At 46.7% G+C, this 14,039-nt stretch overlaps 3 protein-coding genes across 3 annotated transcripts; all 3 read left to right on the top strand.

Annotated features, from left to right (window-relative positions):
- Nucleotides 1–2,906: 2,906 nt before the first annotated feature.
- LOC127340505 (uncharacterized) lies at nt 2,907–5,530 on the top strand. Its single transcript, XM_071828747.1, has 3 exons — nt 2,907–3,019; nt 4,490–4,912; nt 5,005–5,530. Exons 1-3 carry the CDS (start codon nt 2,978–2,980, stop codon nt 5,200–5,202), a joined length of 663 nt encoding a protein of 220 aa, XP_071684848.1. The 5' UTR covers nt 2,907–2,977; the 3' UTR covers nt 5,203–5,530.
- A 721-nt stretch (nt 5,531–6,251) lies between these two features.
- On the top strand, nt 6,252–7,238 carry LOC139838301 (uncharacterized). The gene has a single exon (XM_071827710.1). It carries the CDS (start codon nt 6,252–6,254, stop codon nt 7,236–7,238), a length of 987 nt encoding a protein of 328 aa, XP_071683811.1.
- Nucleotides 7,239–12,191: 4,953 nt separating this feature from the next.
- On the top strand, nt 12,192–13,092 carry LOC127340506 (uncharacterized). Its single transcript, XM_051366249.2, has one exon. It carries the CDS (start codon nt 12,193–12,195, stop codon nt 13,006–13,008), a length of 816 nt encoding a protein of 271 aa, XP_051222209.2. The 5' UTR covers nt 12,192; the 3' UTR covers nt 13,009–13,092.
- The last annotated feature ends 947 nt before the right edge of the window (nt 13,093–14,039 follow it).

Consider the following 14,039-nt stretch of genomic DNA (forward strand, 5'->3'; position numbering starts at 1 on the left):
GACATCTGGAAGGTGCTTGTTACATGAGAGCAGCTCCGTCCAAAAGAAGAAGAAGAAGAACAAGAAAAAGAAGAAGAAATCGCACAATTTTCTGTGCCTACGGCGAAGGCGGCTATACCACCTAGGACGACTACATCATCGACCACGGCTACACTCGGCTACCTTAACATCAAGGGCTACGCGTGACATATCGTTGACAACTCCGATAAAACTGTTTGTGTTTCAGTAGCGTCCGCGCCATTCCTGTAGTGACTACGGGGGGTGGGAGAAGAGAAGACACCACCAGACAGAGATGGTGAACGACATTAGATAATTAAATTAGAGTATACAATATAGAAGAACCCAAAACAAAAAGTTAAGAAGTTTTGGTGGGTGGGCGGGCGCGGGTCAGTTACCTTTGCCCAAGCGTGCACGGAAGTGCCAATTGTACAGGCACTATCCAACGAGAAGAATGATGGCCAGCAAGGCCACAGCTCCCAATGTAATACCTCCTTCTAAATTCAAGGGTATCAAACATGATTACAAGTAAGGGTAAGGGGCCCTTGCCCCCCACCCCTCGGACCCTACATGCCATCATAGTAATAAATTAACTAATACACTATTAGGAAAACACTTATAAATAGAAATAGATTTTGTGGCGCATTTAAAAAGGCGTGCTCCACAAAATATTTATGTGGCGCATAAAAAAATATGGTCCATAGAATCGTTAGAATTTTGTGCGCATAAAAAAATATTCACCACAAAATTGAGTATTTCTGTGGCGCATATAGCAATATGCGCCAAAGAAATACACAATTTTTTAGCGCATATGCTATATGCGCCACCAAATTTTTTTTTCGATTTTAATATTCTAGATTTTCAAAATATTAATTTGTTTTGATATTTTAGAATTTTTAGAATATTTTCCAATTTTTCAACTTCTAGGATTTTTTCAACTTTTTAAAAATTATTTTTTAATGTCTATTTTTTTAATATTTTGAATATTTTTTATTTTCTAGGTTCTTTTGATATTTGGATTTTAAAATTTTAGATTTTTTCGAAATTATAAATTGTTTTTAGTTTATTTTCTAATTTTTGAACTTTAAGGATTTTTTTGATATTTTTGAAACTTTAGTTTTTCTAAAATTTAGAATTTCTCGAAATTTAATTTTTTTGAATTTTGAATTATTTCATTTTAATTTGTTTACATTTTTCTGAAATTTTCAATTTTTTGGACTTTTTGAAATTTTTGAATTTCCTTTTAAATTATTTCATTTTATTTTTTACATTTTTTCTAAAATTTTCAAATTTCTTTATTTTTTTATTTTTTTGGCTTTATAGGGTTGTTATGATACTAATATCAATAAGAACTTTAGTAGCATAAGGGCGGCTCAATTAAATAGAACTCAGAAGTTAATCGTTTTTGGTTTCGAGCAATTTGAAGATGGGTGACCTAGTGGGAAGTCATCTTTTTTATATCATTTGAGATATGTTCGGAGTGTTACTAGATGTTTAAAAAATCAATATTTAGATTTTTCCAAGTTATTTCATTCTTTATTTTTCTGATTTATTTAAATTTCTTTTAAAAATTTCAAGAAATCTATGACACATATCGTGTGGATGCGCCACATAAATGTTAGAATTCTATGACGCATGTAGATATGTGGTACAGAAATAAAATTTAGTGCCGTGATTTTTGTGACACACGGGATATGCGCCACAGAAAGTCAAAAGCATACGCCACTGATCTGCAGTTTCCTACTATTGTATGGTAGATAATGGCAACTTCAATGCCTAATGCTATGTCAGCACTTACATAAAAGTAGGTAATTGAAGAACTTCATCACCTAAATGAGAAGTGAATGCCTTTTTGTCGCCATATTATTGGATTTTTTTGATAAAGGGAGGGTTTGTCTATGTCTTAGTTGACTGAGATTTTTCTTAAGTCTCAGTTACCTCAGAAATGTGTAACAATTGCACTTTTTTAACAGAAAAGTGCAACTAAAAGCACTTTTTGTAAGTGACTTAGACTTAAGAAAATCGCAGTTGACTGAGACATAGCAAAACCTTATATTAATATCGAGAGATACGATTACGCCCAGCCTCTACAACGACGCAATACCCTAATGGTAGTACTGATGCACACAACAAAAAAGAATACTAATAAATAAAAAGTCCCGCTACGGTATTCCAGTGCTAGCATCCATTGATTTCCTAATCTACCCATTAGATGTGTCTTTACTTTCTCGACAACCTGATAGTAATAGATACCATTTAATATGTGATTTCAACGGTGTATGTTTTGTTGATGCTTTATGCATGCTTAGTCCTGCTATAGTTATTGTTCATCTCTTTCATCAAAACGTTAGTTGAGACTGGCTAGAGTATTTTCAGCGTGCTATATCATTCCAATTATTAATGAGTATCTTATCGCAATAAATAGATTCATTTACAGGCTTGCATCGTCCGAACATTTTCATTTCGTTCTGGAGGTATATATACACGCCGTGTTGAAAGGAGCGGAAAGAAGAATAACTTTACTGAGTGCTGGAAAAGAGAAATGCTTCTTGTTGTCGAATTATCGCATACTCTTTCCGCAAAGAGTGAAAACAACGCGCGGGGGCACAAGAATCTTGACAATTTTGCATAGCATGCTATGTGTAACACCTGTCGGAAGTAACAAATTACAAAGATGCTGCTGAAAATCTTTGGTGTGAAACTATGAAATCCCGACAGAGCAAGCAGGATATTTTAACCTATAAGTTTTCTCCGGATTCTCACAAAGATAGCCACAAGTTAATAATGCTCCAATAATGGAGACGGTCACCGTAGAATCTTCAATGCACAGTAATCCCTGCCGTTCATTGTCTCCCGTCACTGCCACTCACCACGCTATAAATACCACCTCTTCCTCAGCACATTTCCAGCAAGCATCAAGGCATCCCTGCATCGACCACACTATCTAGCAAGCAAGCATCACCATCTGCTAGGTCCTAGAATGGCCGCCTACTACAACGGCGGCAGGACCAGGTCCTACTCCAACAACGACGGGTGCGGAGAATTGAATTGTTCTGTGAGAGACTGAGAGTAGAGGAAGAGCGGAGAAACCCGTCTCGTTCCCCTCGCGTCGCCCCCTCCAGGCGACCGAGGGGGCGAAACCCTAAGCGCGCCGCCGCCCGCCACCTCCTCCTCCGCCCCTCCTTGTCGCCCCCAGAGGTGACGCCGGCCGAAGGCCGCGTCGCCGGTGAAGGGGGCGGCGGGGATTCCTTCCTCGGCCCGTCTCGTCCTCGCTCCGCGGCGCAGCAGCATGGGGGCTGGTTGCTGCGCGGCGGCCGCCATGGCTGGGGCGCTGCTCGGCGAATCCCTCCTCCACGACCTCGGCCGCGGATTCCGGGGGCGGTTGCGGCTGGTGGTGACCCCGGTGGGGATCTTTGGACGCCGGAGCGGCGGCTCCGGATGGTGGCAACGGCGCTGTCTTCTACGCGGCGAGCGGCGGCCGTGGGTGGTGCGGGCCCGTGTCCTTGGCCGTGCGGGCGGCGGGGAGGCGGTGAACGTGTGGTGCGACGCTCGGGGCCCTCCGCCGGCTTTCGGCGTCAGATCTGGGGAGATCTCCGCCCCCGAACGATGAAGCTCGCAACTCTCGGTCAGATCTGCGGGTTTGTGGCCGGGTAGTTGGTGGTGGGGCTGGTCGGGACCGGGGGAAACCTCTGGCCGGCGGTGGCCACGACGTCGTCGACGCCCCCGGCGCCGATTCCCTCCTTGGAGGCTTCGTTGAGGTCCCTTCTTCCTCCCCACCCAACCCCCTGCCCAGGGTGAAAACCCTAGTCCCTGCTTGGGCGGTGGCGGCGTCATGATGTCGTTCCCCTTCCTGAAGGCACCGTCCGGGGCTGCTGGGGTGGTTGGCAAGGTTCTTCTGTTGTCGGCGGTGGTTCTTGGCGGTGCTCCTTGCGCGGCGTCGAGCCAGGTCTGGAGGTTGCTCCGCAAGCTTGGGTCTGGTGGTGGTTGCTGCTTTTTGTCTGCCGATCCTCCTAGTGCGCCTTCGTTCATCAGCGTGCGTCCTCTGGACGGTGATGTGGGTGGCAGTGGCCGTGGCGTGGCTTCTGGTGCGGCGGCTGGTCTTGATCTCTCCTTTGAGCTTTGGGTAGTCTCAGCGATGGTGCGTTCTTGGGGGAACCTCTCTGCCTTTCGACGGTGCGGCGCCCTGCGATCCGGGGCGAGAGGGAAGGGATCCCTCTTCGGAGTCAGAGACCGTGTGCTGGCCTCCTTTCGTTCTTGTGGTAGAAATGCATGCAGTGTGCCTGCGGATGATGCTCCCTACTGCCCCTGCTTCTCCTGGTGTCGGCGTTCGTGAAGACGATGGACACGGCGTGTCAAGCGAAGCTCGTAGTTTTTTATCCTTTGTTTGCTTGTGTATCTGTGTCCTGTTCGCTGTGTTTGCTATGTATGCACTCTGTATCTGCCGGTTTCGCGGCTTTATTAATTTAAAGCAGGGCTTAGGCCTTATGTTTAAAACAACGACGGGTGCTACGACGGAGGCCGGACCATGTACTCCAACACCAGCGAGGAGTGCTACGAAGCCCCCAAGCACGGCCACGGCCACGACCACGGTCATGGTCACGGCCACGGCCACGGCATGACCAACATGTACTCCAACACCACCACCGACGAGTGCTACGACGCCGGCAGGAACGGCCGCGGCGGGATGAACATGTACACCAACACCACCGACGTCGAGTGCTTCGAAGGAGGCAGGCACGGCCACGGCCACGGCCATGGCCACGGCGGCGGCCAGACCATGTACTCCAACACCACGGAGGAGCAGTGCTACGGCGAGCAGGGGCAGCAGGGGTACTACAAGAAGGAGGAGAAGACGCACAAGAACCGGGAGCGCATGGGCGAGGTCGGCGCGCTCGCCACCGGCGCCTTCGCGCTGGTAAGATATTAAGCTCGCAGCAGCACGATCAATATTATTCCCTGTCCATTACCCGTCGATGATATTTATGTTTTTTGATTCATTTGTTGCAGTACGAGGGGTACGAGGTGAAGAAGGACCCGGCGCACGCGCAGAAGCACAAGATCGAGGCCGGCCTGGCTGGGGCGGCGGCGCTCGGCGCCGGCGGCTACGCGTTCCACGAGCACCGCGAGCAGAAGCAAGCCAGCTACGGCGGCGGGGCGCACCGCCAGGAGCACAGGGTTCCAGCTTACAACCAGTACTGCAACTAAGCAGTTAATCACTCCAACCAAAAGGTCGTCGATCGATCGTATCGTATCGGCCGGCTATCGAAGAGCATGCGGGCATGAGCTGCTACTACGTATGTATAGACTCGAATAAGATAGAGCGTCATGCCGGCATGTGTTTCCTAATTTCGGTTTACTCGCAATAAGCTAGCTGCATGCGTGCGTGCCACTGATCACGTGCGTACTGCTGTGTACTCTGTACATGTGCGTACTGGGATAGTACGGTCGCGTATATTTATACTACGTGTGTGTATGGATTTCGTGATCTTTGAAAATAATAACATAGTACTCCGTATATCGGGATTGATCCACACTTAATCCATTGTCGTTTCAAGAAGTCACTTAGTACTCCAATCAGCAGTTATATAACACACATGAAAAATTATATTACTCCCTCTAGCCCTTATTAATTGTGGCCTTATTGACAGAGTATCAAGTAGATCGCCTCCTCGCCGCTTGCCGCCTCCAGCTCTAATCTGAGGAGCACCGAGGAGAAGAACCACCAGTACTGAGCACTAGAGTAATTGTTGTCCTAAGGAATAAAAACCCTTCCCTTGTCCCTCAACTTCAATGTCAGAACAAAATTATTGATCCCTCAAATGTCAATACCATATAGATTTTGTCATTTGCCTCATCGAGGATGTTCCAACGGCGGTAGTGGTTTAGTGGATGCCGTAGCCTAGTCACCAAAACATTAACCAACATCGGGTAAACCGGAAAAAATTACTCGGTATTCTTTTTCTAAAAACAAATAATTTGAAGAAAAATAGGAAGTACAAGAGAGAAAAAACAAAAGAAACTTAAAATTTCGCGGCATAAGATTTATCTTTCCCTAAACATACCCTCTCATTTAGAGTTTTCTCTGCTCCGGCAGCGGCGATCTCGTTGCCCCGTGAGACTCCTTGGGTTTCGATCCGGTTTTGAGCTCCTGTCTGTACCATCAATCTCGAGTGGGTTCCTCTTGGTGTTGGTCGGGGCTTCTCAGGTTTTTTCTCGTGTCCCATCCTTCTCTTGCCCGTGAGTTAGGGTTTGCGATGGCGGCAAAAAACATCGTCGGGTCGTCTGGTTTGGCGCCGGCGGGGAAGGAAGATGACATTGAAGATTTGTTCACTCACCTAGAACTGAACGAAGATGAGTTGGACGACGCGGTGATTGGGGTTGAGGAAGCGAAGACTTACCAGGAAGTCGGGCGTTGGCTGGCGATCGGAAAGGTTTTGACGAACCGAAACTTCAGCGTGGAGGCGTTGTTTGAGAAGATGAAGAGCATCTGGAACCTATCGCGCGATCCAAATTGCCGTGAGGCCTGGGAAAATGTATTCATTTTTCAGATGCACTGCTTGGGAGATTGGAAAAAGGTTGTTCATCAAGGCCCGTGGACGTTCAGAGGTTTTGGCCTCCTAATTGAGGATTATGATGGTTTGAGTGCTCCAGAGGGTTTCGTGTTCAACGGCTTGCATGTTTGGGCTCAAATTCACGGCATACCTGAGCTGTACAGGAAGATGGAGGTGGTGGATGATCTTGCTTGTAAAGTGGGGAAAGTGAAGGAAGTACATCTCGCTCCAAAGCTATTTTTTGAGGGTAACTATGTGTGGATTCGTGTTAGAGTCAATATAGCGAAGGCCCTCATGCGATTTGTCACCCTTTCCATGCCGGTGGGGAAGAAGAGGCTAATGATCAAATATGAAAAAGTACCATTTTTCTGCAAGAGATGTGGGCTTATGGGTCATGATCACGGGGAGTGTGGAGATGGCGTTTGGGAAGAAAAGCAACTTCAATTTGGTACCTGGATGCTTGCAACAAGACGGGCTAATCAGCCAGCACCAGCACCTCGGCGTTTTACATCAAATGGCCCGACTCGAGGCAGTTTATCTGGAAGAGGAGGTTGCCATTATGGGTCGACCAGGAAGCGTTCATCAAAGGAGGCCGCGTTGGACACCGAAACTGACCTTGGTGACACCGGTTCTAGTCCTCTAAAAGTGGCACCGATGGAGGTTGGAAGAAGGCGGACTAGTGAAGGATAATGGCACTGGAGCTAACAGAATGCTTGATATGAACACTGCAGCTGAAGTGAAAATGGATGGATCCAGGGATGATCGGAATTCTATAAATACTCAAGATGAAACGGCTCCTCCACCACCGCTAGCAAAAATCATATTGATGTTCACATTAGTGGAGGGCCATATGATCGCCTCTGGAGGGGCACTTTCGTGTATGGTGAACCAAAGGCGAGTGATCATCATCATATGCGGACAAAGCTGCAGCAAATGAAGGATCGATCTAACAGGCCGTGGCTGATGTTGGGAGATTTCAATGAGGCAATGTAGCAAGAGGAACATTTCTCACATTCACCTAGATCAGAGAGGCTTATGATGGACTTCAGGGAGGTCCAATCCCATTGTGACCTACATGACTTCGATTTCATTGGTGTTCCTTGGACCTTTGATAATAAACAGAAGGACGAGCGTAATGTCAAAGTTAGGCTAGACCGGGCGGTGGCATCTCCGGCGTGGTAGGCGACATTCCCGGACCTAAGGTTGCACCATATTGTGTCTTCTAGGTCGGATCATTGTCCCATTTTATTGGCTGCTGATCAAGAGACCAACCGACGGCCTGACAACCCTGTCAGGAGGTACGAGGTGTTCTGGGAACGAGAACCGTCCTTACCTACTACTGTTGAAGAAGCGTGGTCCAGGAGGATTCCGGGGCAGGACCTCGGCGATGTAGCATCCTCCCTCAGTGCTATAATGGAAAACTTGTACAAGTGGAAGAGGATCTATTTAAATCAGTGCCAAAGGAAATTGCAAAGAAATGTGCCTAGACGGTTAATTACGGAAAACGCACTGATGGCTTTCGAGTGTATTCACTCCATTCAAACGGGTTCAGCAACCCGAAGGAATTTTGTGCGTACAAGTTGGATATGGCCAAGGAGTATGATCGTGTGGATTGGAGATTTTTGGAAGGGGTTTTAGCCAAGTTGGGCTTTCATAGTCAATGGATCCGGTGGGTAATGGCGTGTGTTACCACTGTGCGATACTCTATTCACTTTAACGGGCAATTGTTGGACTCCTTCACTCCATCTCGTGGTATTCGCCACGGTGATCCTCTTTCACCTTACCTTTTCCTTTTGTTGCTGATGGTTTGTCTTGCCTTATTCGAAAGGTAGTAGAAAGATCTTCTCTGCGTGAGTTGCACATATGTCGGAGGGCTCCGGGTACATCTCACTTATTATTCGTAGACGATAGCCTCCTTTTCTTTGAAGGAATTGTGGAGCGTGCATCCATTATCAAATCCATATTGGACAAATATGAGCAGGGCACGGGGCAATTAGTCAGCCTTGGGAAGTGTTCTATTATGTGCGGTACACAGTAACCATGGAGGTGCAAAACTGAACTGAAGAATATCCTCCAATATGGCACCACATACTTTGAGGAGAAGTACTTGGGCCTGCTAGTACCTGAGGGAAGACTGAAGAAAGAAAATTTTGTATCAACGAAGAGTAAGTTCTCGAAACATGCGAGTGATTTGTGTGAGAAATACATGTCATCTGGAGCCAAAGAAATTTTAATCAAATCTGGTTTGCAATCTATATTCACATACGCTATGGGAGTCTTAAAATTTCTGTTTGGCCTGGTTGATGATTTGGAGAAGATTATCCGTGGTTTTTTGGTGGGCTGATGAACAGAACAGGAAGAAGATGCACTGGCTCTCATGGAATAAATTGACACGGCCAAAATCCCATGGCGGAGTTGGCTTCTGTGACCTCCGTGTTTTCAACCAGGCCTTGTTAGCACGCCAGGCTTGGCGTTTGTTGCAGTTTCTGAATAGCCTCTTTGCTAGGTTGTTGAAGTTGCGATACTATCCGTCTGGGAATCTCATTGACTCGGCGTTTATTCAAAATCAATACCAAACTTTCCAGGCTATTATATATGGACTGGAGTTGGTTAAAAAGGGTTTAGTGTGGAGGATCGGGAATGGCACTAAGGTGAAAATCTATCGAGACAACTCACTCCCACGGCCTGGTGCTATGAAGGTGGAGGGCAGAAGGAGGTCATTGTGAATGAAATGGGTTTCTGAGCTTATAAATCAAGAAAATAGAACTTGGAGAGAGGGGATGGTTTGAGATCTTTTCTGGCAACACGACGCAAACTGTATTTTGGGAATTAAGTTAGCGCCGAGAGCACAGGATGATTTTTATGGCATGGAGTGGAGAGAGCAATGGGATATTTTATGTACGCTCGGCATATCCTATTGGCATGCAAGAAGGGTTGGATAAACTAAGCCAGGGGCAGTCGAGCGCCCAGGCCTTAGGTGATCGGAAAATTTGGAGCATAATTTGGAAGGCACATGTCCACCAGAAGTTGCGTGTTTTCGCTTGGAAGACGGCTACGGATTCACTTGGAGTTATAACAAATGTTCATCAAAGAATAACCAGAGTTAGCCTGATATGCGGCATTTGTGGTCGCGAGGAGGAAGACGCTCATCATGCCTTGGTACGCTGCACTCTAGCAAGGGCTTTGCGTGAGGAAATCCGAAGCCATTGGACTCTGCCTTCGGAGGATTTGTTCGCGAACAATGAGTTAGAATGGCTATTCCAACTTCTAGGCAATTCATCCAAAGATATTCAGGCTAAAATCATCTTCTTACTGTGGCGAGCTTGGCACCATCGCAACATATTATTCATGGGGACGGTAAAGCTTCGGTTTTGGCTTCGGTTAATTTTTTGGTGAACTATCAGTCCACTTTTGCAACTGTTGCACTTCTGGCAAGGAGGATGCCCATATATCCTCCTGGACGGCGCCTCCTATGGGAACGATTAATGCCAATACTGATGGTGGCTGGGACGCTGCATCCAAGCATGCTGGAATCGGGGTGGTCATTCGCGATCAACGGGGGCAGGTCATAGTCGCTGAGTGGAAGTTTATTCCGGTCTGTAGCAGTTCCGAGGAGGCTGAGATTTTGGCCTGCCTAGAAGGCCTTTGGCATCTAATTAATTTGCGGCGATGGCCTGCGATACTGGAATCTGATTGTCTCCGAGCAGTTCAAGTTTTATCGTTTGAAGAGGTAGAATCTTCCCCAAGCTGGGCTATCATTCATGAAGCTCGGGACTTACTGAAGATCTTCCGAGAAATTACAGTCTCGAAGGTGGACCGTGTGATCAATGGTGTAGCTCATGTCTTGGCTCAAGTAGGAAAATCAGGTGGTAGTGATATTTTATGTGACCCTGTCCCCGACTGTGTTCGGGACCTGGTTTTTCTATATTGTAGGAACACTCTGTAATCTCTGGACAGCAGGTTGCTTTCGCACTCTTTTCCTTATCAGGGTACCTAAGGGGACTGGAAGGTTTATAATGAGACGGCCTGCTGCATCTTTATAATATATGTGTTCCTCCATCGAAAAAATATTTATCTTGAAAAAATCATGTACATTTGTCTTGCAAGTCAATCAAAATTATTGGGCATATTTTGTTTGTTAGGAAAATTCTTTGACCAACATTTACCCTACTAGTATTTAATTTATGGTACACAAATATAACCCTAATTAATTACTTTGTACTGCAAATATAATGATATCACTTTTCACAATATTATATACCACTAGATTAATTGTTGTCCTAAGGGAAAAAAAATATCCCTCCCTCGTTCCTCAACTTCAATATGAGAACAAAATTGTTGATCTCTTGAATGACAATACCATATAGATTTTGTCATTTGCCTCATCGAGGATGTTCTAACGGCAGTAGTGGTGTTGCGGATGTGGTAGCATAGTCACTAAAGCATTGACCAACAATAGGAAAACTAGAAAAAAAAAGTAGTTTTCTTTTCCTAAAGATAAATAATTTGAAGAAAACTTGGAAGTGAAAACACGAAAAAAATATAAAGTTAGGGACTAGAAATTTATATTTTTTAAAAAAAATCAAGTACATGTATCCTACGAGTAAACCCAAATTAGTGGGCATATTTTGTTTGTTACGGAAATTCTTTGACCAACAATTACGCTACTACAGTAGTATTTAATTTATCAGATCCAAATTAAAACCTAAGTAAGTACTTTGGACTGCAAATATAATTATCATTTTTTGTCACAAAAATATGTACCACTCGAGTAATTTTTGTCCTAAGGAAAATAAACCGTCGAATTTTCTAACGAGGCGAGTACAACAAAACACCTAAACCTAGTAGGTGAAAAACTCTAAAATATTCTAGGAATAGTGTTGAAAATTAGGGACTTCTAAAATATGGTATAGAAAGAAACTTAAGTTGAGTTTGAATCATTCCATGGGTTTAAAATATATTTATTAAGATCTTATTGGAATATTTATGCTTCTCCTGAACAATTCCTCATATATTTTCCGTTCATCTCCAATTTTATTCTGATTGTTTTCGAAACAATTATACTCGCTAGGCTACCACGGGTTGTAAAGACTGGTGGGGCACCAAACCTTCCGTTCATGGAAATGTCATGCGTATGCGTTTCCTTGTATAGAAACGCTCGAAGGAAACAAACTTGTACGACCAAAGCTACCCTATGTACAAGGAAACTGAAAAGCAAACAAGGAAAATAGAACTTACCCAAAAAAAAATAAGGAAAGTAGAACTTGCCAAAAAAAAAACAAGGAAAGGAGAAACCGTGGGTGTAAGGGGTGGCACTTGCACGGACCTACTCGGACTGGACACCGACTCCGACTTCGATCGACTAGGGTCAGCGACTGGAGCCCATATAGGCGGCACGCTCACCGTGCTATTTTCCCAAGACGATTACGAGCCTGCTCTACTCGACTCGATGACCGCGACGATGCCGATAAAGGAAGAAAACCAGCCGTCGCCGTCGCCGTCGCCGCCAGGGAGCACCAACCGCGTGAAGGAGATGGCTCTAGACCTTGCCCCAGCACAGAAGCTTCCTCCGGGCATCTACTTCAGCCCGACGAAGCCGGAGAGCCTGCTCACCTACCTCAACCGGTGGATCGCCGGGGTCGCCATGCCAGACGCGGTCGGGTGGGTCAATGAAGCCGACGTGTACGCTAAACACCCCGCCGTGCTGGCGGGCGAGTACCTCCCGGCCAGCACCCGCAACGACGAACCCAGCTGGTGGTTCCTCTGCCACTGCAAGCTGCAGCCGACGCGCCGCAGCGGTGCCGCCCCGCGCGCCGAACGCGGCGTCCTCACGGGAGGCTGCTGGAAGCTGGAGCAGAAAACGGAGGAGGTGGAATGCGTGGAGACCCGCCGGATCCTCGGTCACAAGCGCAGCTTCGGGTTCTACGTCAAGAAGGACAAGTCGCAGTGGCTCATGGAGGAGTACACCAGCGTGGCTATCCCGGAGGACGGCGTCGCCCTCGCCGGCGGCAAGAGAGTTCTGCCGGCGCTCTACAGGGTGTACCCCACTCCACGCGATCACGAGGAGAAGGAGAAGAAGAAGAATGCTAAGAAGAAGAGAGGCCGGGACGATGATGGGGAGGTCAACAACGCGCCCATGACGGCTCCCCCTGTCCGGGTGATAGTTCCGGAGACCTACTTTGACGCCATTGTTGAGGCGTTGCTGCTGCAGTCGAGCGCTGGTGGTGTCGGCCAAGAGCAGACGCACGACACCGAAGCAGCGCCGCCCGACGATGATCACACCGTGAACATACACGAGAAGGAGATGTGCGCCATGCCCGTGGAGCGACAGGGCAACACCGACGACGGCGAGCCTCCTCAGCTGCCTGATCTCCTTGTGGTGGACGACGGCGACGTGGTGTGGAAGATGGGCCGAGATAATGTTCTCGCGGACTCCTCTTGGATCGACGAACATTACTGAATCGATCAGGATGATTACTTTGTGCTTGCGGGAGATACGGTACGCGGCGAATTATTCTTGTGGTGGCCATTTGATGGAAGTGTTTGTGTGTTCAATCGATTTGTTTTTTTTTCGCGAAAATTCAATGGATTTGTTGCAGCTAGCTCGCCATTACTATGAGTATTTTTTTTTCTTGATTGTTCAAGAACTTGTAATGATCCGGGTTCTGATGTTTGGAGTACAGTTTTGAACAGTGATAAGTGTATTTCTAAGTCGATCATAGAAAATCAAAATTTATAGGCACTTGTCATCTGCCAAACTAGACCTAAAGACCGACACGAGGGAATGGCCCTCTCCTCTGTCTTCTCCTTCCTCTAGTCAGATCTTCCTCTTTTTCAGGTGTGTTTATTCTACAAGCAACAAAAAAACGAGGATCACGTCTTGGCAATCATGCCATCGGCAACGGGTTGTGACAGTCGCCTGCGTGAGCTAATTTTCTCACTTCGTGCGATATGCAAGTCCTAAGTTATGGAGAAAATATCAAAAACACCAGCACAATTCACGGCATTGTAAAAAATCACCGGTTTTCAAAAATTTCGTAAATAACCAAAAGTTTTGGGTGGCATCGTTGTAAGAAGCACTGATTCACCGGTAAACACATATTGACACCATTTCAGACCACTGGGACCCAGTGTAAGAGATGGTGTGGCATCCTAAACAATACATCATTTGACAGAGTGTTGCGGTAAAAAACCCACCGGCGAGTATCGACGGGCAACACCGTAGAGCCGGGAGGCTCCCAGGATTGCGGTGGACCCTGGTCCCTCGAGCGACGGCCCGCAATGCCTTCTGGCACACGTCCTGGTGCTTACGAGGGCGTGCCACCTGACCTATACCTGGTCAGAAAGGTGATGGATTGCTTCGACTAGTTTCCTGCATGGCAAACACGTAAACATTAAATACGAGCCCCGATCGGCTCTTAAGTTGTTCTGTGGATCGGCTCAAAGAGCCGATTGCCCCATGGTTCATGTTAGATTTATAAGGACATGGGG

This window comes from Lolium perenne, chromosome 3 (assembly GCF_019359855.2).
Source record: "Lolium perenne isolate Kyuss_39 chromosome 3, Kyuss_2.0, whole genome shotgun sequence".
NCBI lineage: Eukaryota > Viridiplantae > Streptophyta > Magnoliopsida > Poales > Poaceae > Lolium > Lolium perenne.

What these genes read in the sequence shown, in the direction of transcription:
- LOC127340505 (XM_071828747.1), top strand. Translation starts at nt 2,978, where the DNA reads ATGGCCGCCTACTACAACGGCGGCAGGACCAGGTCCTACTCC. An exon ending in GCAGGACCAGGTCCTACTCC is followed by an intron (nt 3,020 to 4,489) that starts AACAACGACGGG and finishes CCTTATGTTTAA; the next exon opens with AACAACGACGGGTGCTACGA. An exon ending in CCACCGGCGCCTTCGCGCTG is followed by an intron (nt 4,913 to 5,004) that starts GTAAGATATTAA and finishes CATTTGTTGCAG; the next exon opens with TACGAGGGGTACGAGGTGAA.
- LOC139838301 (XM_071827710.1), top strand. Translation starts at nt 6,252, where the DNA reads ATGGCGGCAAAAAACATCGTCGGGTCGTCTGGTTTGGCGCCGGCGGGG.
- LOC127340506 (XM_051366249.2), top strand. Translation starts at nt 12,193, where the DNA reads ATGCCAGACGCGGTCGGGTGGGTCAATGAAGCCGACGTGTACGCTAAA.